Source organism: Centruroides vittatus, unplaced genomic scaffold (genome assembly GCF_030686945.1).
Source record: "Centruroides vittatus isolate TY-2023 unplaced genomic scaffold, ASM3068694v2 contig_1427, whole genome shotgun sequence".
Classification (NCBI taxonomy): domain Eukaryota; kingdom Metazoa; phylum Arthropoda; class Arachnida; order Scorpiones; family Buthidae; genus Centruroides; species Centruroides vittatus.
Window position 1 is genome coordinate 1,189,191 of NW_027120893.1, and position 23,954 is coordinate 1,213,144.

The following is a 23,954-nucleotide window of genomic DNA, read 5'->3' on the forward strand; positions in this document are numbered from 1 at the left end:
AAATCTTCGATCAAATTCTGTTTCTAACAATTTAATTTGGTGAGCATATTCTGTAAGTTTTAATTTAGATGATTTAAGCAAAGATATTGACAGCTTTCAAAGTAAGACAAGTTTTCTTTTTCTATTTGTTTTCGCCAAAGTAATAATTTTTGTTTGAAAGTGTTAATATTAATCAATCAATCAATCAATCAATTATTTTATTAATGCATGAAAAGAATGCATGTCCAGCACCACTAGGCATAGCTGGAACAGAAATACAGAAATTATTACAAAGGATGAAGTATACATAATTAGTAATGTGTACAAAAATGTGAGGAAACGTTGGTTACTCTACAGAATAGGCATAATTGCAGAGGATACAATGATGTACGCGTTGGGTAGGATTTACAGAATAATGGGACAATATAGGAATACAGTATAAAGAGATACAATTAAGTTAATGTACATATATACAAAGGAGGGCCAAACCTTGGCAGAAAATGAACATAGTGATGTTTGCAGTTACCAAGATTTACATACAATGACAGGATAACAGTAGTACAATGAATAATACCGTATGCCATAAAAAGAAATATACCCGAGTACAGTGAAATAGAGACGATGACAATAGATTACAGTAATTACACTGTGAACAAGTAGGAAAGATGATGGCTAGTTTGAAGGAGAGTTGTGCGTAGGGACGTTTGTCCTCTTATTGTATTGATTGATAAGGAGAATAAATTGGTCGTAAGTTTCTTTATCATTAATTAGGTCATTTAAGAATTCATAGTGGTCCTGAGGCCAGTGGCCTTGCTTGTGGTTTACCAGGATACGGAGAAGTGCCCTCTCAGGCTCCAGCATTGCGCAGTCCAGGATGTAGTGCAGGCTGCTGTCCTGGGTGTTACAAGTAGGGCAAATGCCACTATTTTGAGGGTTGACAAAACGTCTTAGGTAGACATTAAATCAGCCGTGGTTTGATAGGAAGTGAGTGAGCTGAAAATTCGGGGTAATCCACTTGTAGGAGTAAATTGCCGAGATGTCCGGGAAGAATTGATAAGTAATGTTTTGGGCTAGGTCCCAGTCTTGCTGCCAGTTGGCGAGTAGATCATTCCACAAAAGTTTTTAGATGGTCTGTAAGTTTAGCTTGTTATATTCAATAGGAAGTGTATCATCAGTGGCAGCAGATTTAGCAAGGGCGTCGGCCCTTTTGTTGCCGATGTTTCCTTGGTGGGCTCGGACCCAATTAATACAGATGGAGTTATCCAACTTTTTGAGAGCCTCCTGGATTTTCCTAGCAATGGGGTGCATGTTCCTACGACTGAGGAGGGAGATGGCAGAGTTACTATCAGAGTAAAGAGCAATGTTTACATTGTGGTAATTTGTGGAGCACCAGTCGATGGCCAGCACCTCAGATTGAAAGACCAAGCAGCCGCCAAGCAGCCGCCAAACAGCCTCGCCCTACATTGGAATATCTCAGTATCATTCTGATAGACAATGAAGCTGCATCCCACCTCACTACCAGCCTTGGAGCCATCAGTGTAGATGTTAATAGAAGGCTCAGAGAGGAAAGTGTGGGAGAAATTGGTAATATCGTTCGGGTAAGGTGCATTGCTAACGTTGATGGGATGTCGAGCACATCAGCCTGAATAACACCTCTACTAGTGTTAATATTCTTGCCCCATTTGATATTCCAAATATCGTAATAAAGTCTAATGACCTTGTCTATCGGTGGCCTCTTGCATATGACCTGGAGGCTGATATTGGAAGTAGTGTGGTAAGCCTTTGCAATGTGTAGTAGGGCAGTCCTCTGAGCAGAGATAAGTTTCCGGTGAGGGTGGGATTTGGTGACAGCATTCCCTCAGGTTCCACAGCCAGAGGTAATGATGGGGACGAAGATAGTATCATAAATTATGCCCATGGCTTCCAAAGTTAAGCCCCAGCTGTTCTTGGCCACTCTGGAGAAAGAATGAAAAATAAGACTGACTCTGTCACAGGTGTGTCTAATATGTTGTTCCCAGGAAAGATGGTAGTCAAGAGTGACCCCCAGGTACTTCTAATGTCTTCTTGATTTTTATAGAGTGGCCATCCATTTTTATGGTAGGGATCCTTTTATAGAGGTTGGGCTTGTGGGGATTTGTGAATATAATGCCCTTAGTTTTGTGCGGGTTGAAGTGTAGTTTGTGACGAATGCCCCAGTGATGTATATTATGCAGGATATTAGTGGCCTTCCTTTCCAGGTCAGCTCTGGTCGAGCCACCAACCAAGACCATAACATCATCCGCATATGTGGTGAGTGAGTCCTGTCCAAAACTGGAGTTCAGAAAATTATTGAATGTGACATTCCACAAAAGGGGGCCACGTACAGAGCCCTGCAGGCAACCTCTAACAACAGTTTTTTGCTGAGAAATGTTACTGACCTGGAGGATGGCTTTCCAGTTATTTAGGTAGTGCCATATAAGCTTAAAAAGGTTTGTGGGGCAGACATACTCACTGAGTCCCTTTAGGATTAAGGGCCACCAGATACTGTTGAAAGTCTTCTCTATGTCTAGACTAATGCCTAGGACATATTTGTGCTGGCAGAGTAGTTGGCGGATGGTAGAAGTGACAGCGTTGATGGCGTCATTTGAAGATTTTTGGTGCCTGAACCCGAACTGTGCCTGGTGAAGCTGGTGGGTGACTTCCAAGTGCCAGGTTAGCCTTGTGGCAATTAACTTCTCCAGCACCTTCCCCAAGATAGGGAGAAGCGAAATTGGCCTACAGGTGATAGATCCAGGCTTTGGGATGGGGACCAGCTTGGCAACTTTCCAGACATCTGGAATGATGCCGTGTATAAGACAAGTGTTGTACATATGCAGTAATTCAAAAGGGAACAGGTCCCAGAGCTTCTTAGCCAGTTTTGTTGAAATGTCATCTAGGCCAGGCACTTTCATGGCTGGAAGATCATTAAATATAATATCCACCTCATGATGATTGAAAGGAGGGATGTTGGGGTTAATGTCATAGTAGTCTGCATTCCTAATATCTTGCTGCCACGTGTCATCCTCCACGGGGTTGTCATCGAGACAGAAGGCGTTCAGTTGTGTCTCGTGATGACTTCAAAGATATTGTTATTGTTAGTAGTTTTCAGGTGCTGGCTCCTTTTTAGTCTTCCTGTACAGAGCCTGGTAATGTAACTCCAGGGATTGCTAGAGGCTGCAGTACAATAATTCCTCCAGGAGGTGACATTTGCATTTTTAATCTCTTTTTTGTAGATCTTCTGATATTCCAGGTACTGTTCTTTGAGGAGACTGCGTTGGGGTTCATTACGACAGTTTTGATACTTCTTTCTGAGGTGCCTGTTATTACTATGCATGTAGGAGAGTTTAGAATGCCACCAGGGAACAGCCCTGTGATGAAGGGTGGAGCGAGGAATGTAGAGGTTGCACGCAGTGTTGATGTTTTCAATAATGTAGTTAATATAGCTGCAGGCGTCATCGAAGTCCCTGGGGTGGAGAGTGGTGAGCTTAGGGCGAAGGTAGTGGGTAAGGCCTTTCCAGTCGGCACGCGATAAGTTATACCTTGGTGTGAGGTCAGAGTTTCTACTGTTGTTTGCATGGTTTATCTAGAAGTGCAAGTAGGCGTGTTCGCTAAGCGAATCCTCTTGTAAAACCTTCCAGCTTGTGACAAGGGGGAAACACTGTAGAGAGGCAACTATGATATCTATCCAGCTGCACCCTCTTGAGCTACGGAACGTTGGTGGGGATAGAGGGTTGTTAATAAGGATTAGGCTATTAATGGCGAAAAAGTCCTCCAAAATGGCCCCTCTGTCATCCTGCAGCTCTCCCCCAGGCAGGAGAGAGTGAATTAAAATCTCTCCGACAAGGAGGAGGTTGTTGTTGTTAAGGCTATTAATGATATTTTGGAGGTGGTCAAGGAAATTATGAATGTTATTATTATACGGACAGTACACATTGATGATAATAATGCTGCTGTTGTTAATAGTTGTTTCAATACAGACGATGTGTTCATTACTATGTTGCTTATGAAGCAAAACCGGAAAGTTCTTGTTGTTCACAACCGTTATGGCCCAGGGATAATCCATAGTGCCTTTAACAATAGTTGTACAAGTAGTGAGACAAGCTGGAATGTTTTTCTGGCAATAAGGCTCCTGAATGAGTACAAAGTCATATTTGTGAATATTGGCAGATAAAAGGGAAGTGGTGTCTATGCCTCTGCCCAGATTGACTTGTAGAAAACAGATTTGTTGTTGGCTATTCTGATCTATAGTCAGTACGGGAAATAGTGTTCAGTTTAGTTTTTTGATATATAGGGCAGGAGCTGTTCCTTGCATTATGATCAGTGGCAGTAAGCTTTTCCCATACGCAGTTGCAACATTCAGGTTTCTTATCCCTGTTTGGCCCGGTTTTTAAATTTTTCATCCCTTTTCCCAGTTGAGAATTTAACACGTAGCTGATCATTAAATTCCTCTTCAGTGAATGTTTCCCTGATGAGGTCATTTTGTTCATACATGCATTTTATTAGACTTTCGTGTGTTTCTAGTTCAGGGACCAAATACATAATCAGATGTGGTTTCCTTTTCCTGGGAAGCCTTGTCGTTACATCGGGAAGTTTTTCTTTGATGCTATTCTCCCGGTGAGTAATGTCTTCTTGCTTTTCTAGGTCGATGGCCACACCTCCTCCAGCAATCTTTCTAATCTTCTCAACACCTATTTTAAGAGCAGCGGGTTGTATTTCCTTTTGAAGCAGTTTTCTCAGGTTTTTGCTGTTTCCGTTTTCTTCCTTACTGTAGACGAGGAGAACATTGTTGGAAACAGCTCGCTGTGCTTGTGGCTTTTTGTGAGGAATGTTGACATTTGTTCCTGATTTTAACATGGTGCTGTACAGAGGTTGGGTGAAGGCGAGTGCTTTTGTTTTCCCTATGTTATTAAGTTTTTCTATTATTTCATTCTGTTTTTCCAAGATACTTCCACCTTGCTTGCCTTCTATTAACTGATCTAACTTCGCAGAAATTTCTTGAAGTTTTTGAGTGGGAGAGTGACTAGTAAAAATGTCTATAATGTGCTCAACTCTACTGATGATGTATTTTGGGTGTTGTTGCTTGCCAATTTTGGCATCCTTGTTATTCGCCAAGTATCCCTTGATTTCATTCAATACTGCGAATGCAGCCATTTGGAGGTCAGTGGCGTTGGAAGAGTTGTCTGAAGACATAATTGCAAGAACAAACACGGTATGGGGCTATTTCCCCAACTACAGCAGTTGCATGATAAAATTTGAAAGTGCTTGGCCGACACACTGGTACGCGACCGACACCAAAAATACCGGCAAGATGGAAACCAAAGTTCTTTGAACAAAAGAGCAGGAGTACTCACTGCAAAAGTTGCCCTGTAATTCTGGAGGTATCTGTCCTGTAGAGGGTCCTTGATGCTCCGTTGACGAAGGGTTGGCTGAAGTCTCCCGGTGAAACTGGTCGACAGTCAAACTTGTTCTCCGTGGTGGGAAACAAAGCCCTTTGTTCAGAGTGAAAAAGTGCACATTGGCCTCTGCGCCAAGAAATCCGAATCGTGTTTCTGCAGTTAATAACTAACTCGCCAGTAATATAATTATATTTATAACTATAATACCACCTCATAGAATGTATAACCGCTGACAAAGGAATGAAGTACGAGCCGAGCATGTGGGAGATGGAGCCCAAGTCCTAAATTTTGGGCTACAATAACACGAACAAAAGTCCACCAATTAGAAAAATAACGATACCCACAAATAGCACTTGTCTTCCTGATTCCAGTGATATATTTTACACCACTATAATACACTTTTATTTAAAAAAAATCGCTGTCAAACTCGGAGCACATATACAACACTGCTTAGCACATCCGACACCTAGCGGCCTCCTTAGCATTTATATTATCAAATAGCATTGTAACAACATGATTTTTGCCTCAAAGCTTAAGATTAAGTTGATTAAGATGACTTGTAATGTCAGCTGAGAAAGCCAGGTCCGTTATCCATTGTCCATCTTTTAATTCAGCACATTCATAATATTTTGTTTCCAAGAAAATTATGATTTCGTCCGGCAATTTGAAAAATCGTTTTAGCACTTTATGACTCAAAAGCCAACAAACTTCCATATAATATGGTAGATTGGTGTATTCACATTCTATATCTTCCAGAAATGAAGCAAATTGATGATTATTAAGTCCACGTGCTCGAATATAATTTACAATTTTGGTGACTATTTTTAAAACATGTCCAATATTTAAAACTTTGGAGCACAGTACTTGCTGGTGAATAATACAATGAAAATGTTTAAAATTATTATTACTACGCTGTTTGCATGTTTCTTTTAATCTTGCAACAACTCCTTTAGTAATACTGGTCATGGTAGGTGCACCATCAGTTGCAGGACAAACCAACTTTTCCAACGGTAACTTATACTTCTTCAAAACTTCCATAAGTGCATCAAAAATATCAGCTCCAGTGGTTGTATTATGCATAGGAATGATTTCCAAAAGTTCTTCATTTATTTTTAAATTAACATTGCATCCGCGAATAAAAATGGCCAGCTGAGCGATATTTTGAATATCTGTACTTTCATCAATTGCAATAGAGTAGGCTTGAAATGTTGATATTGTTGAATTATGCTGATTTCTCAAATTATCGGCTATTTCATCAACTCTGCTAGCTACAGTATTTTGACTTAAACTTAGTTTTAAATTTTTTTATTTGTGCTGGACATAATACTTTCACCGCTTTAATTAAGCATTGACTAATAAATTCCCTTTCAGTAAATGGTTTCGATCTGCTTGTGATTAAATGTGATAATATATAACTAACTTTTACAGCAGCTGTATTGTCTTCAACAGATTTAGTGAATACATTTTGTTGTTTTTGAAGAAGTGATTTCAATTCTGACAATTTGTCTTCACAAAGTTTTGCAATGTATTGGTCATAGTTTCTTTTATGATTTCTGTCATAGTGCCTTTTAAGATTATATTCCTTAGGAACGGAAATAAAGTTTTTACATATCAAGCATAATATTTTATTCTTGTTTTGGATATAAAAATATTGCAGTTCCCATTTTTCTTGAAAATTACGATGTTCCTCTTCAATTGATCTTTTCTTACTCATTGTTCTTGAAGTTAGTCAAATTTGAAATACCTCTTTTCAAATTAAACAAAAAATTTATGACAACTATTTGACGTTACATGAACTTACAAGGTTTACGAGATTTACAAATCACAAAAATTATGATGTTTACAAAGTAGATTCACACAAACAGTCAAAGTTCCAAAAGTCACTATTCCTGAACAGATCCGTCGAGAAGACACCTTGCGACGTGTACTTCAGATACAGTTACTCAGAACACTCCTCCCATCACTCGTCACGGCAATAGTAGATGAAACTCCTTATGGTAGAGCACACAAACATCTGCCTTGAAGTTCCAGCAAAAACTTGACTTTTGCGCCAAAACCTTTTCTTTTATATTGATTGTAGCAATTGCTGATGGACCAATCAGCACGTAGCAGTCTTCCACAACGTCCGCTTTTGTAGGATGTTTGCTGAGCAATCATCGTTTGTAGATTCAACCGTTATCCAACTGTCTTTTGTAGCGTCGACCAATTTGAATTGGTTGGACGAAATATGGAACGAACAAACACAAAAAGGGCAGAAATCGTACAGTTCAAAAAAGTTCAAACTTTCCAACTTTGAGTGTCATAGCATGATATTTAAAAATTTTTTAAAGTCTCGGCAGACCGCATGCGGCCCACGGGCCACGTGTTTGACATGCCTGGCTTAGAGTAACCATAGTAGCCGGAGCACTACAATATATTTTAGATATAAGTTTAAAGTTTTCTCTCTTCTGTGTTCTCCCCTTTTTTTTTCTCGAATTTTTGACTAATATTCCTTTCCTGTGGGTGGGGTAACCCTTTCTAAGAACCACATTAACAATGGGAAGTGAAGGCCCTGAGGCTACTGTAACAGATAAGAAGGGACATTCTTGGGTCGGACTCTTGGTGAAGGCAGATGTGTGAAAGGTACGCTCCTGCTAGTCATCTAGAAGGACAAAGGGAGACAAAGAGAAGGATCCGCCCTTGGTCATTAGTCTGTATGTTACCAGTTATAAATATATTAACATACTGAAGAGAGAAAGGACCCTGTTAACATGAGGCGAGAGATACGAACATCCATTGTATAAGGAAGATCATTGAAGAGATTCAGTTAAAGATTTATAGTGGTTCCCCACCAGAAGAGCATCAAGACCAGACAAAAAACCCGGGTATTCTTTATAACCTATTCTTCTATCATACTAAAACCTTTTTTGTTAACCTTTCTTTCCTCTTTTAGTTTATAATTTAGTGTAAGTATTAGTTAAAAGATTACAAGTCTGTCTTTTACTTATTTGTCATGAACGGGTTCCCTTGATTTGTATTTACTTGACTCCTTGCTCCGATTTTGGACATTTTATAACGCTCAGAGTTGGAATCCGAAAATAATCCTGTGTATTACTAATTACGTGAAAAATAAATAATTGAAGCGTGCAATGCCATAAGGTTGTAAATGCCAAAAAACAAATTTTTCAGGAGAGAGAAAAAACACTTTTTCTAATGAACAAACTTTAATCAAATGCTAGAAAAATTATTTTAACAATTTATAGTTTGGAATAAAACATTGGGTTTAATTTCAAACACCTACGAATAATAGTAAGGAAACAAAAAAAGTTTAAAAACAGGGTTAGAGCCATAACGTTGTAAATGCCAAAATTGTGCAAGTGCATAAAGTTGTAAATGCCAAAAACGATTGCAGTCATAAAATTAATGTTTCTACAGCTGAAAAACAGTTTTGAATATCAAAAACTTACATTTAAATTATTAAACACAATTTACAAATTCAATATCAATTTTAACATTAAAAACTGACAATAATCTATTAATGACTTGAACTGGGCTGTAATCTTTATCAATAAGGTATTAATTTAGTGTAATAAAAGTTAAAACGTATTTAAAAACTTCAAATTTGAAAGATTAATGGAAGTCCAAATATCATTTTGAAATATCAAATAATAAAGTGACAGGTTAACTATTAATAAACTGGCATTTAGTTATCTGGTTCTGCTAGCATCTCCTTGAAATAGGTTTGTGCTATTGGATTTAAAAATGGTATCATTTTACCAATGTCAGGTTTCTTCTTTTGAGGAATCCCAAAATGGGAGCGAGCAAGAGGAAGTGGAAGATTTTTGAAATCATCAATGCTAACTCCATCTTTCAGCACATTAAGCCCAGTGCACCATCTTGCTGCTTTACCTCCATCTTTAGCAATTATAACTTTACCAAAGTTATTTGATGAGAGTCTAATTTGGGATGCTGTTGAGATTCCCAGGTCTTTTGTATTCAAAAATGCGTGGGCAATCGATTTAAAGTCATGAAATTTCTCAAATACGATGCAGGTAAAAGGGTTTTTGGTCCCTGCACTTTTAATGATGTCCACAAGATTCTTTAGTGTGTAGGCTTTGCATTTTTTCCTCCGTTTTTCAATTAGAGCAAAGTCTCGATCACAGCTGAGAAATGTGTGACCCTTTACAGGGTATTTGTGTGTTATTTCTGAAAATACATTATTGGCCTATAACACCAGATACATGGCTATCACGTATTGATTTTTGTTTTGACCAACACCATTGTCTGTCCACAAAGTCAGCTTTTTTCGGTCACCAATAGCAGCCTCAGTAGTAATATAATGGTATATACAGGATGATATTTCCAAAGACCCTCTTCCTCCAAAATTCTCACTCCACAAACACATGCATCCTTTCTCTTTAATTGAATCGTGAATTCCAAGGTTGTAGCATGCCAATTGTTGAGCATAATACATTTCAGTGTGTGTTAATTGTGGTATATACATTTGCTGCTGCAAGTCAAAAGATATAACATACGAATCTGAGGTTTTAGCATTTTTTTGTGTCATCAGACATGTCTTTTGTGGTTACTTCAGCTCTGTAATGATGTAATTCCAGTTCTGTTTTTGCTGATGCATCACCAGCTTTTATTCGTACATCAAGGCGGTCACAAGTTGAGCAAGTGTCCATGCGAGGTCTTTGAAAAGACAGATTGAATTTGGTCAGGAAAATTTCATTGTACCATTGTCGAGTAACTGGGGCTTTGCTCCCAGCATACTGTTGACAATATTTCTCAAGGAAGGCTCTATACATTCTGCTAACATTGAGATCAAGTGATAAGTACATTTTATCTGTACTTTTGGCTCGAGCATAATGACTTTCTTCACTTGGAAAACTCTTAATGTGCTCAATTATTTTTTCCGTCCACAACTGCTTTTCAGTACATTTTCGCTGGCCTCCTCTTTGATCAGTAGCATCCATTTTTCCTTCCAAAATCTTTTCTCTAATCAACTGAATTCTTCTTGCAGTAACCCCGAATGTATTACACAAAGTCTTAAGACAAACTCTTATTTCACTTCCACCGGGAAGAAGCAAATGATAACTGAAAGAGTGTTGCCTTCTACTTCCAGAAGGATGGTGGTACTTCCCATATCGTCTCCTTTTTATCATCTGGGGATGAACAAGTCTTTGAAGATAACTCTGTTGCTTATTGTAGTCAGCCAGTTCATAAAATTGTTGGAAGAGTTCCTGACGGTAAGCCAACGTTACGTTTTTGCAAGCGAAGGAACACTTGCATGTCACCTGTAACGTAAACAAAAAGTTTGACAAACTTGTTGGAAACAGTCATATACAAGTTGTTCACCCATGAATAGACACAATAACTATCCATATCTTGCAAATCTCAAATCTACGTCTATATTTTTGAAGTATTAAGTCTTTTACTTACCCCTGTTGGTGGATCCTTTCTCGGATTAACTTTCTGTGATATGGGAGAAATGTACTCTAAGCCACTATTTTTTTGTTTCTTTCGAATGTTCTTCTTCCATTTTTCTGCACATTTCTTTCTTCTTTTAGGTATTTCATACTTTAAGGAATTCATTTCACTCGTAAAAAACTCACTGCGTTACAAATTGGAATAACAAAATGATGTAAAAGTAAACCGTAACATTTTATGCGCCAAAAGTCACGTGGCTTGCGCTTTGGCACTTAAAATGTTATGGCTTGCACATAATGTCATCTTCAAAATATAGCCACTTAGAGCGCCACAATCGCCACAATATTTTTTTGTAGGAAAAAACATTGCATTTAAAATTCATTTCTTCAATAAAACGAATTTTGAGAAAAATGGCATTTACAACCTTATGGCATTGCACGCTTCAATTGTTGTTATTTATTCGCGTACTGCCTTTCGTGGACTATTGCACTTATCGCATGACTCTCACAGTTCTAAAATAGCATAATGTAAAAAATTCAACCGGAGTTCATACAAATTATTTTATTGGTGTAATATTTAACATATTTACTTCAATTTTGATGTTGATCCACTATATTTCAAAATAAACTAATTTAAGAAGAGAGTACACTTTTAAAAAATAGTGCAGCACTTTATTTACAAAGAACAAAAATAAAAATGAACTACAGTCAACTTGCATTAATATGAATCACTAGAGAAATAGTAGTAAGTTCACTTCATAGAAAATTTGTATTAATGATTTTCAGGGTCAAGGTGAAGGTTGTATAATTTAAAAAATTAAGGATTAATAGGCAATCAAAATCTTTAAATTATAATATTTTGAACTAATTTACTAAATAAAGTTAAATAAAATTACATTTATCTACAAAAATAAATTAGTGATCTAAATGATTTTCAAATCAAACTAAATGAGATGATATTTGCCATTTACCTGTGGAGCAATATATCAGAATGGTTAAACAGAACAAAGCTAAAAGAAATCCGTGATTTTTTTCTGTTGATCATTGTTTTGAGAAAGTAAATTATTTTTTGGTGTCAAAACAGTAAAAAAAAGCAGCCAAACCTCCTGATATGCAAACTAGCATGTGTTTGCATGGGACTGCATCCATTTAAAGGGGTGGATGTCCTTAAACTTTAACTGCTATTTTCTGAGTGTGGTAGAATGGTTCGCTAAAATCAGATATTTGAATTGCTCAATTACGGGTGAACCCTTCTTTGCTTACTAGGAGGAGAAAATTTATTCTGCTGAAAATAGAACTTTTATTACAGTACCACTTTGCTTTTTATACTTTTCTACACAAATAATAAAATTATTTGAAACAGGGTTATTTCTTAGGGATTGTGAAAATAATTTACAATTTGATTTAATGAATTCTGGTAAAATTTTTGTTCACTTTATCACAGGAAAATTAACATTGTGACAATAGCATTTTGCCAGGGCAACAGCAAAATTTGCTGTATCTGTGTTCATTTTAAGGTGAGTTAATTGTCTTTGATATGTCATTTCTTTCCTTTAGTAACTGATTGTTTAGTGCACATTAAAACAATTTCTAAAATAACAACAATATATAGTTATGATCATTGACACAAAGAACTTGTTCCATTTCCTAAGGGTTCTTATTTAGTATATTTATGTACTCTTTTTCACTGTTGGAAACTCATATTTGTTTCTCATCATACAATTTCATATAGCACTAACAACCTGTAACAATAGTTAATATATATCATGGTAGAAATATAGAATTTATATTTCTGTGAAAGTTGTTTTAGGCAGTCTAACAGGTCATATTATACACAATTAACTGAAAACGTTGATGCAATTGACTTGTTAGCAATGCCTGATGTAGGTTAATTTTTATGATATTTTTTTGGTTGATCTCACGTTTAAAGTTTGGGACACAGTTCAATTATTATAATTATATTAAATTATTAATAGTTATTAAATTTCAACAATAATATATATCTTAAAATAACACTTTAACAATGATTTTAATATATTTTTAATTAGTTTTAAATGTGATTGGGAAGAAGCAGCTAAATGCATTCAGGTATTAAGAATGCATTGCCGTTGGTCACCTGCAATTTATACATATGTTGAAGCATCTGTAAAATATATGATCATGATGGCTGGAAATGAGGATCTCAGGGATGAAATTGTGATGCTAATGGAGTAAATATATTATTTCTTAATTTAATTGTATAATTTATAAAATTGATTATTTTAAAGATTTTACGGTATATTCATAATTAAAGTTTTTATAAATTTATAAACTTTATTACTAAATTTATAAACTAGCGGTAAGGCTAGGTATGAAGGATATCATAGTAGACGCCTTGAATACGCCCAAACTATTTGCATTTGCAAAGGTGCACAAGCAAGGGAATCAACTCAGACCAGTGGTGGATAAATCAGCGGCTCCCACTTGTAAGATAGAGACGGCTATGCATAACCTTCTTACACCCCATTTACAAGGATACCAGTATTCAGTAACAAGTGCAGCGGAATTGGTAGAGGAAATCAAGAATTCAGACCGTCCAGAACGTATCTCGGTATTGGATTTCCGTGCACTTTACCCTTCCATCGAATTACCACCGTGTTTTTGTGCTATTAGGGACTTTTTACTCCAGCAAGTGAATGATAGTAAACTGCATGATCAAGTGTTAGAGCTAGTCCATTTAATCTGCTATGGATCATTGTTTCAATTCGGAGGAACCACGTACGCACAAAGTAAGGGAATACCCATGGGCAGTGCTGTATCGGGTGACATTTGTGAATTGGTCGTGAGAAAATTGGAGGAGAGGGTAATACCAAGGTTCAGCCAGAGCATCTTGATGTATAGAAGATATGTGGATGACGTCTTAATATTATGGAGGAAAGACACGGACATCGTTTCATTCATACAACAGATGAATAACAACAGTTACGGCCTTACTATAGAGATGGAACAACATAGCGATAGAGCAGTGCACTTTCTGGACATAGGCATACAAGTAGAGAGTAACGGGTTGCACACAATGGTATACAGGAAGGCCGCAGGCAGTTCAAATTACATTCCAGCGGATTCTTGCGACCCGTATGCGTATAAGAGAGCGGCATTCAGGTCCCTGGTTAAAAGGGCGCACACCCATAGCACCACCCAGGAAGCGTTACGGAAGGAAATCGAATTTTTGAGGGAAGTGGCAAAAGAGCATGGCTACAGCAGATTGGTGCAACAACTAGAAAGGAATTATGTAAATGGCAGCAGTCCTAATCCACCTGACAATGCGAATAATGAGAAGAATATTGTACCAATTTCGTACAACCCGATCTTGGCACCTATATATAGAAGGATTGCGAAAAGACAAGGGTTCGACATAGCGTACAGGAGATGCCCGTCTATGCTGCAAATACTACGCAATGATAAGGATAGACCGAATAGGGATAAGCTTCTGGGGGTTTATGCTATCCCACTAGCCGATTTTCGATTCTATAGAGAATTGGATCCACCAAAAGGGCTATGGAAGTTAGATTGAGAGAGCACCAGAGGGACGTTGCACATGGGAGAACCCCCACCTCCTTGACGGTTTATGCGTCCGATCCGGAAATCATCCCGGACTTCAATGCCGCGAAACTACTGGCCACCACTAAACATGCTGATCAAATTAGATGGTTAGAACAAATGGAAATTTGCAAGGCCTTCCAATTGTCGCAGCCAATAAATGCAAAGGACGAGATGAAGTTGTCGATGGCTTGGCAGGCCCTACTGCAGAAAGGACGGGACGGAATTGAATGAATAGAAAGTTTTTAACGAAGAAATGGAAGAGCAGTTTTATGAAATTGGTAAATTTGGAAATATATGGAATCGATGTAGAAATGATGGCAGGATCGTTTTTAGAGGTATTGTGGAGAAGTGGTAATTAGCATAAGATTAGTTATTTGATTAAAGCATTATTGATTTGGAAGTTCTACGGAAGATATTTGAACGATTTGAATCTGACTTGTTCGATTTTTCGATTTGTTCGGTTGGCACGTGCATAGCGGAAATGAGAGTTCGATTATTCGAAAATTGTTTAAGAAGACATGAAGGCTTGAGGAAGGTCACAGTGGAGTGTCCGAAAACGTTTGCCATGCAAATATAATTGGTTTGCACCGGTTATTAGGTTTTGACTGAAAGTTTTTCTTTATAATTTTATAAATTCAATTATTTTTTAATCATATAAATAATAAATATAAATGCCTAGTAAAACTAATTTGCTAACATTTCCATTTATTATTTTTTATAATTGTTTTAAAAATTATATGAACTATTCATTTATTTCTACTTACCAATTTGTTACATAGTTTTAGATATGTGTGTATATATACATATACATGATTCTTAAAAGGATCTATGTAAGAGGGACTTGTTAGGCCGAAATGCATATTATTTAATAAATGTCGGGTTTCAAGATGTTTATATATGTATCCATTAACAATCTCTGTGCCTTCACACTGGCATACTATTTTGAAAGTTTTGAAACTTTACGGACAAACCTTGTGTGACAATGCGCAAAGTGCCCCTATGCTTCGGCACCATGGGAATGTGTCACCAAGAATTTGGCGACACTTGTATGTATTGTAAATACCCCTGTAGAACGAAGTCTGCAGGGCTAGACAAGGAAAAAAAAAACGAACAAGTCAGCTTAACAAGTATTTGTCTTTTAAATTAATTCAGTTTTAATACAATAGCGATAATTACATACAACGTGGACTATCACAAATAGGCATGGTACGCGTTTAGACAAGGGGCACGTGATATACGAGTATATAATCAATTGCCACACACGTTTACACGCTTCCTCTCTTTCCTCCTTCGGGTTTCGGGAAGTTTAATAACAAGTGGAAAAATAGGGCGATGAATAGCGCGTAACAAAGAGAAAAAGAAAATTACAAACTAATATTACTCACAACAATTTTACACCGCATACAGATAATTGAAACAAAAAACTAATCTGGTTGGACGAGTCCTCCACCAGTCATTTATCTCTTGACTAAGTCGTATTCCACTGTTGCGTTGTCCTCAGTTGGATGCGAACGGATTTTCCTATCTCATCTTCCTTCCATTCTCGGACCTTCCGCATTCGGCGCCTCGATCTCGTGTCCACACGTGGCCAGAACACCGCAACCAGGAACCAAAAAGTGTCCTAAAACGTGAAGTTCCTCAATTTATATTTCCCGCTCTCCGGAAGTCCGTTTCATTTACTGTCCCACTCTGGACCAATCAGGAGGTTCTTCACGTACACTATGGTGACATCATCACAAAAATCCACGCGACATGGTACAAACCAAGAAAACCCGATGTATACAAAAAGGAAACCGAAAAAAATAAAATAATAATACATAGTTGCTTAGCACTACAGTATTAAAATGTGCAAATTATATAACCACAAAAAATATGTACAGTAGACCCCCTATAACACGGTAGATACGTTTCGTGTTGTACGAGTCACTTAAATACATGAGCCAATCACAGCCCGGCACTTGTGCACTTTAGGGGCTACGGCTGTTTGAAAGGTCTTCTTCCATAAAATTAATCGAGTCTAGACTAATTTAACTGAACATTTCCAAATCAAATATAATTTTTTGGGAATAATCCATATAAACTATGCTATAAACAAAAAATTGTAGGATTACTTACCAAGTGCGCACCGTTCGATGACACCATTCCTTAAGCTTGTTTTCGTCGTGGAGCGGCTCATCGAACGGCAGGTGCGTGTTTCCTGATCAGCAAATTTTTCGCAGAAAAATATATTAATGATGTCTCCAAAGTTAAGTATAATTTTTATGGCCGTTAAATAATAAATGTTTTTTTAGTAGGTCCACTGCTTGTTTAAACTCGACAGTTTGTGCAATGTCCGCTATTGGTCCAGATTCGCCCAATCCTGTCGCGACACGAGTCGGCGATGACATTTTATCGTGTTATACGAGTCTCTTTTAGCATGTTATATGAACACAAATCGCAATTTTTTTACCGTGTCATATGAACCTGTGTTATAGGGAGTCTACAGTAGTTTTCACTTTATTTTATTATAATGTAAATTTTTATTTATTGGTATTTAAAGTATTAAAATTTTCTATATGATCCTAAGATATTTTAATAATACTCATAATTAATATTTAAAAATTTAAAGTAACAATGATTTGTTTACAATAGATTTTAAACTAATTTTAAAGTTTTTCTTTAAATCTGAATAGATTATTTATTTTCCAATAGTTTTGTTACTGATATTTGATAGAACATTTAAATTTATGCCTATCAGTAATGAATAGTTGTATTGTTATTTATAAGATATTTTTGATTGTTACATTTTGTTTTTATTATTATTATAATCAAAGACAATAAATATAATAATTTTAATATGGCTAAAACATTTTTATTTTTTACAATTTAGAAAAGTGCCAAGTTTGAAACAAAGACTTGCTGGAAAGTCAATTCCACTAGAAAAATATGTTGTAAGGAAATCACAGAAGTTTTTCAGCCAAGATTGCAAATTATTATTGCCTGCTTTGGTAAATAAATATTACTTTCATCACCTCAACTTTCAAATTATTTTTTAAATAATAATTCAAAAGTTGAGCATATTCATTATTATTGAGTAAAACATATTTATGAAACTAATTTACTGTTTGACAATAAATAATAGGGACAAACATGTGTTAATAAAATTTTACTATAATAATTTTAGTAATTTATCATTATAGTACTATTTTCTTATGTTTTCTCCTCTTATCAGAAAATCAAAAATTTATTATTTTTTATGCACCAAATAATTACATATTTCAATAAATTGTGGTTATGCTGAAAGTATGGTATTCATATATTTTTCACAAATTACGGTGAACTCCTGTATAACACACTCCCTTATAATGCAAATTTGTATAACATGACAAGTTTAAACTTGCATAAAATTGTCTGATAATGCATGTTTCATATAATGCTATTTCCTATAACAAGGAACATATTCCACATTGTACAGGAGTTTGCTATACATGGTTTTCAGACAGTTTCTCACTTATTTGCTTTTGAAATATTTTGTGCCATTGCATTCTCTCAAATAAACATTGTCTTTTTCAATTAATACCTGAATTTGATTGTCATTTATATAAAAATTGTTCAAAAGAAACTTTGCAAACCATTTATGACAACTTTTTTGTGACATATATTTTCTTTTAGTAAACTTTGCAAATGACATTTATGCCACAACATTTTTTTGTTTTATGTAGCGATCACATTATTTCCTTTCTGAAATTTGTGTACTTTTGTGTCTCAAGTACTCTTTATTTTTATTAAACTCATTTTACTACATATCTTTTGATTATCAATATGATTTGGGCTTAGTTTTCTTAGTTATAATCATTTGCTGAAAGTAATATAACTTTTCTGGTGAAAAATGTGGATGAAGATTATTATTTTCCATAAATATGTAAAAGTATTTATTAATTTAATCATAGTATTTTTTCCCTCAGTTTCAATTAAAATACTACTTTGATTTTTTTTCATGCAAAATGCATACATAACATTTTATTTTGTTGTTAATATTAGTATAATGGCCTTTTAATGCACATGTCTGTTTTTGTTAGTTTTCTTTACCTTGGCTTCTTACTGAATCTTAAATATTTTATTCTGATGTTCCTGAATCTTTTATCCATGTTTACAAGAATCACAAAATCTTAAAAAATATTAACTGATTTATCATTGAACTTATAAAAAAAAAAACAAAGTATATTCTATTTAATGTCTACCTTATATTTGTTGTCATAAAAAATTTGGCAGACGTCACATTATACCTGCTAACAGTAACAAACTTGTCTTGTATAATATCAGCTTTGTCCATACAGGATATACATCTAATGTCTGTATTCATTAGTCTTAATTATCTAGATTTAAATCAAACACAAGTATTTAAGTTTTATTTACCATCTACAATGAGTTGCAATAGAGATGTGTATGTGCATATACATTGTAATATAGTAATTTAACCAAATGATACTGTTAAAATAAAATTTTACACACACATTTGTATGTCTTTTTAACTTTTTTTTACAACAATTTTATAATTATTTAAAGCACATTTAATTTAAGTACTATAAAAAAATGTTTTAAAATATAAACAGTATAAAGAAACACTATTAACCTTTCAAGAACTCAGAAGAAAATTAAAATTATTGTTTTTTCTTAAAACCTGTAATGTGTTGCAATATATTGTTGTGTGCGCTTGATAGTGTGGGACCCCCTTAGTCATGAGGCCCAATTGGGTAAAGCTAGCCCCAGTCATTAGTGTAAGTTCGCCGAAATGGGGGGAGTTTTTATTCCCAACCGTCGGGATGGCTAAGGGCTATTCGCATGTGGGTGGCGGTTTTGAGGAGGCAGAAAAACAAGCGTTTCACATAGAAACCGTTTATTTTAGTCGAAAATGCTTACATAAATTTAGCAATGGTCCTTGAGTTCAGAGCTTTAGGTTGTTTTCGGTTTCGGTCTGGTCCTACGCTGGAGGGGCCCCGTAGCAACGTCGAGTTAAAAGTTCGAAATTCTGAAGAGACAGTGCACAAAAGATGAACGGAAACACTACTATTGGAGGTAAAATACACAACAGGTAGTCTAGAGGAAGCCCTTCTGTCCTTGACATCGGAGGCTTTATAATTTTCTCGGGATCGAATCATCGCTAATTGGCTAACTCTTCTCCTCCTCGCTTCCCAATTGGTATCCCACCTGTCTCCAGGTGTAAATGGAGCTTCGTTAGGTCGCAGGAAAGGTCGACAAAAGAAGGTTTATCTGACACCGTCTTTTAGACTATGATCGCATTTAATTGTTGACTATGACACCTACGCTCATTTTGATATATATATATTTTTTTCTAGTTTCGTTTTGCTTTCTAAACTGCGTCTTAAATTTTTAATATTTTTCTTTCTAAATTTTCTTTACCTAAAATTTTGTTTTTCCCGTTACTCTTTATGAGCGTCGACATCAAAGTCCGGTGTCGCCAACTCGACACTTATAAAAGTTATAATCTTAGGGTTTGACTTAACAAACTTGTACATATCCCTTTTGGGTGGCTATTTCCGGGCCTCACATTAGTATGTATGTTACCAGTTATAAATATATTAACATTTAATGACTTGAAACCGTGTCGTGCTTGATTCTTGTTGACTACGAACACAATATAGTGCTTTCGACGATCACTTGGCTTTTCTTTTCCCTGTTATTTAGTTGAACTAAATAACAGGGAAAGAGAAAAGCCAAGTGATCGTCGAAAGCACTATATTGTATTCGTAGTCAACTATATTAACGTTTATTAGGATTAAATACAACCCAGCAATGTTTAACTACAAATTAGAAAAACTGTAATAATTAATTTTTGTTAGTACATTAATAATAAAATTTACACATTTAGTTTCTGCATTTAAAATATATTTATTTGTGAAAATATTTTAATTTTTTCAGGAATTGGTATATATATGGAATAGTTTTCCAATAATAGCAAATGCACCTCATCTAGCTGAAAATATGTTAACTGTTATTGACAAATTTATGCCTGACTTGCCTAATGATGGTAATTATGAATTAATATTTATGTAATATATTAAAATAATGGATTTTCTAGAACAGATGAGGAATTACAGCTTTTTGTGGCTTTTCATACAACCTGATAAAATGTGAAATAGTGTAAATTTATTTTATCATGAATGCTGAGTTATGAAGATGTTTCTTTTTTCCCAATAAAGAAAGATCTCTAAACATAAATGTATATTTTTATTATGCATGTATGCCCAAATGCATACACTTATATGTTCTAATAAGATTCCTTTGAAATGGAATGAGGCTTTATGATTAAAGATTTCCTATCTCTGTTCTAGAATTATTAACAATATGCTTAGAATAATAGTCTTTCTAATGTTTTAATAAAGTTTGCACTTATCTAGTGTATAAGGTACTATTATTGTTCCATAAAAAATTTGTATATTGTTTTTTTTTTATGAAGAAATATGGAATTACACAGAACACTTACAAAACCAAAAATCCAGCTCATGAAAAAGAATGATGGAGAAAAACAAATGTTTTCAATTGCTTTTAGCAATCATTCTCAAGTTAAAGAACTTATTTGGAAATATATATCAGGATAGAATGTAATAATTTATAAAACAAACATCTGATTGGTCATCAGATATTTTTGGTTGTGTAAGTGTTTTGTATATTATTCAGTATTTAGTGCGATTATTACATGGAAGTACACAATTACAAAAATATTATGAACTATTAAAAACAAAACACCTTGATAATTCCAGCAAAAAATATTTAATAAAAACGTTTTCGACTGTTTTAAACAGCCTTCATCAGTTAAAACGAACTTAAAAACAAAAGAATGCAGAAAAAGAACTCAAGCAATATTATGAACATTACAAATTTAAACAAATAAGAAAAAAGTAAATGCCATAAAAAAAAAATAGTAAAGAATACACCTCTCACAAGTAAAGGAGTAATATCATGTAAGAATCTTATATTATTTTGACAAAATTTAAATTATAGTTTATAAGATATAAGACAATTTCATCTCATTTCCATATTCATTAAAGAATTTTTTAATGGTATTTGTTATTTATACATTACATAATAAGTATTGAATAATAAATAAATATATGATGTTCGACATAAAATAGAGAGACCGACTCTATAACTTGATAACATAGTGGAGAAAGAAAAATAAATCATGTATTTGAACTTGATTTGTGTTCTCATAGTGTAAAAACTTCATCTTATTTGTTTTAATATGTATTAGTAGATGAGTATTTTAGTACTTGTGATTTTGTGATTGGTCAGAAAATGTTTGATTTCAAAAAGTGAGTAATGAGTTAACATGGTTTCTCATCAAACTTATGCAATCCGTGACAGAAATTTTTCAATTGATGTGTTTAATTGGTACAAAGGAAAGTTAATACAATTGAACCTGTCTATCTCAAAATGTTTTCCTCTGCATTTTCAGCTTAAATTCAATGAGTTTTCCATGTTTATTTCAAATCTTTTTCTCCCAAATCCTCTTTCTCAAATTATGGGACTGAAGTGTCAATTACAAATTCAAAGCTGTGACTACATTTTTATAGCATAAATTGTACTTGAGAAACATCTCTTGCAATACATACATAGTTACAGTTAAAGCTGCTTTTCTCTAATTGGCTATGAGTTTGGCTTGCATCTTATTGCTTGAAGAAAGTCAGGCATTAAAAACTAGTGACAAACTATTTCTATTAAGGAATGTCAAAATACTTTATTTAAATCTAATACAGGTATGCACTGTAATTGCTATTATATTAATAAAATACCATACTTTCCATTAAACTTGTCTGTCTTAAATTTTTTTCTTGCTCCCATGAGATTCAAGATAAACAGGTTCAACTGTATATTAACATTTTTTGCAATAAAATAGTTTATTGATGGAATGATTGAAAACTGAATATTATAATCTTGCATATTTTGTTTTTCTCAATTATTTATTAAAAAGAATGAATTATTTTTTTAATATACTACGACTCAGCAGAATGAAACAATTTATAATAATCTAATTTGGTATTATCTTGGTTTAAAATTTAATTTAATTTAAAATTTAAAAACTCGTGCCAAAAATTGTGTAATCTCTTGGTAACGAGCACCGAGTTCAGCATTAATACACTGCCGAACGCTGAACTTGGTGCTCGTTATCAAGAGATTATATTGGTATTATCTAATTTGACTACTGTAGGTTACAATAAATATAAAAGCAGCCATTAATCAAACAGATTTCATTAAGACAAGAAAACCTATAATTGAATTTTATGTTTTTTAAATACATTGTTGATAGTGATAGTGTGCGAAAGAAATGGTGTACGCAGGGGTGTTTCCAATAAGAAAGGGAGGGTGAGAGAAGGATGGGGGAGAGAAAAGGGGGGAAAGGAGAGAACAGTAAAGCGATACGCAAGGACCAATTGGATGGGATCCTGAAAATAAAAGTGGTGCGAGCAGTACAAATAAGCATGTGGTAGTTGATAATGAATTATATCAATTTTTTTAAATATGGATATTTCATCACTAATCACTTATTTATAAAATTACCCTACTTCAAATATGAATTTTATATTATTTGTTAATCAAAAATAATTTTGTCAAAATAACTTTATAATACATTTATACAAATTTCATTTTCTTTTTAAACTTTTAGATGATAAAAATGCAGATGATTATTGTTTGGCATTAATATTACGGGGAATGTGCTTGAAGTGTATTGGACGCACAAAAGCAGCTGAAGAATGTTTTCATACAATTGTTTCATTGTAAGTTTTTGTGTTGCTTATAAATTGATATATATAGTTTTAGTTATTTTGTAAATTTTAAATATGTAATTAAATATAAATTTGATTATACATGGTACGATCCAAAAGTTTGGGGAATGCAGTAATCTACGACAACAAAAGCATGTATTTGAAGTTACAGCGTATGAAATGGATTCTACCAAACCACCTCTACGTGTTCAGGTTAATTTCACCCATGTCATGTGATTAAACCGCGAGCGCTGCTGTTTTTTTCCAGAGATAGTTACCTTTGTTCTGCGACGTAATCAAAGTGGAGTTTCAAGAACAACCTCCAACATTAAATTTTGTCAGCGTTTAGGTAAAACACCTACAGAGATTTTAAAATTGCTAAGAAAGGTGTACGGTGATTCTACGGTGAAAGGTCACGGTGAAGTCAAAATGTTGGAGGTTGTTCTTGAAACTCCACTTAGTTACCTTTGTCCTGCGACGTAATCAATCTCCAGGAAAAAACAGCAGCGCTTGCGGTTTAATCACATGACATGGGTGAAATTAAACTGAACATGTAGAGGTGGTTTGGTAGAATCCATGTCATACGCTGTAACTTCAAATACATGCTTTTGTTGTCGTAGATTACTGCATTCCTCAAACTTTTGGATCGTACCACGTATAATTAAAATTTTGTGTTGTTAATTTGCTAGGCTGATACGTTGTTTACGAACATTTTGTTAAACAAACTATATGAAGTTTAGACTATTTACAAAAAATAATATTTTTGAGTCTATCTTTTAATCCTTTTTATACCACCACACCCA

General features: G+C 34.7%; 1 protein-coding gene across 2 annotated transcripts in view; it reads left to right on the plus strand.

Moving 5' to 3' along the window:
• The window catches only part of LOC136968285 (tetratricopeptide repeat protein 39B-like), a 101,464-nt gene that overhangs the window by 71,550 nt on the left and 5,960 nt on the right, over positions 1 to 23,954 (plus strand). For both annotated transcript variants that reach the window (XM_067262285.1, XM_067262286.1), the window contains 4 exons: positions 12,853 to 13,014; positions 17,256 to 17,373; positions 20,306 to 20,414; positions 23,052 to 23,163. In XM_067262285.1, the coding sequence (XP_067118386.1) occupies positions 12,853 to 13,014; positions 17,256 to 17,373; positions 20,306 to 20,414; positions 23,052 to 23,163 (501 nt within the window). The remainder of the gene's footprint in view (positions 1 to 12,852; positions 13,015 to 17,255; positions 17,374 to 20,305; positions 20,415 to 23,051; positions 23,164 to 23,954) is intronic.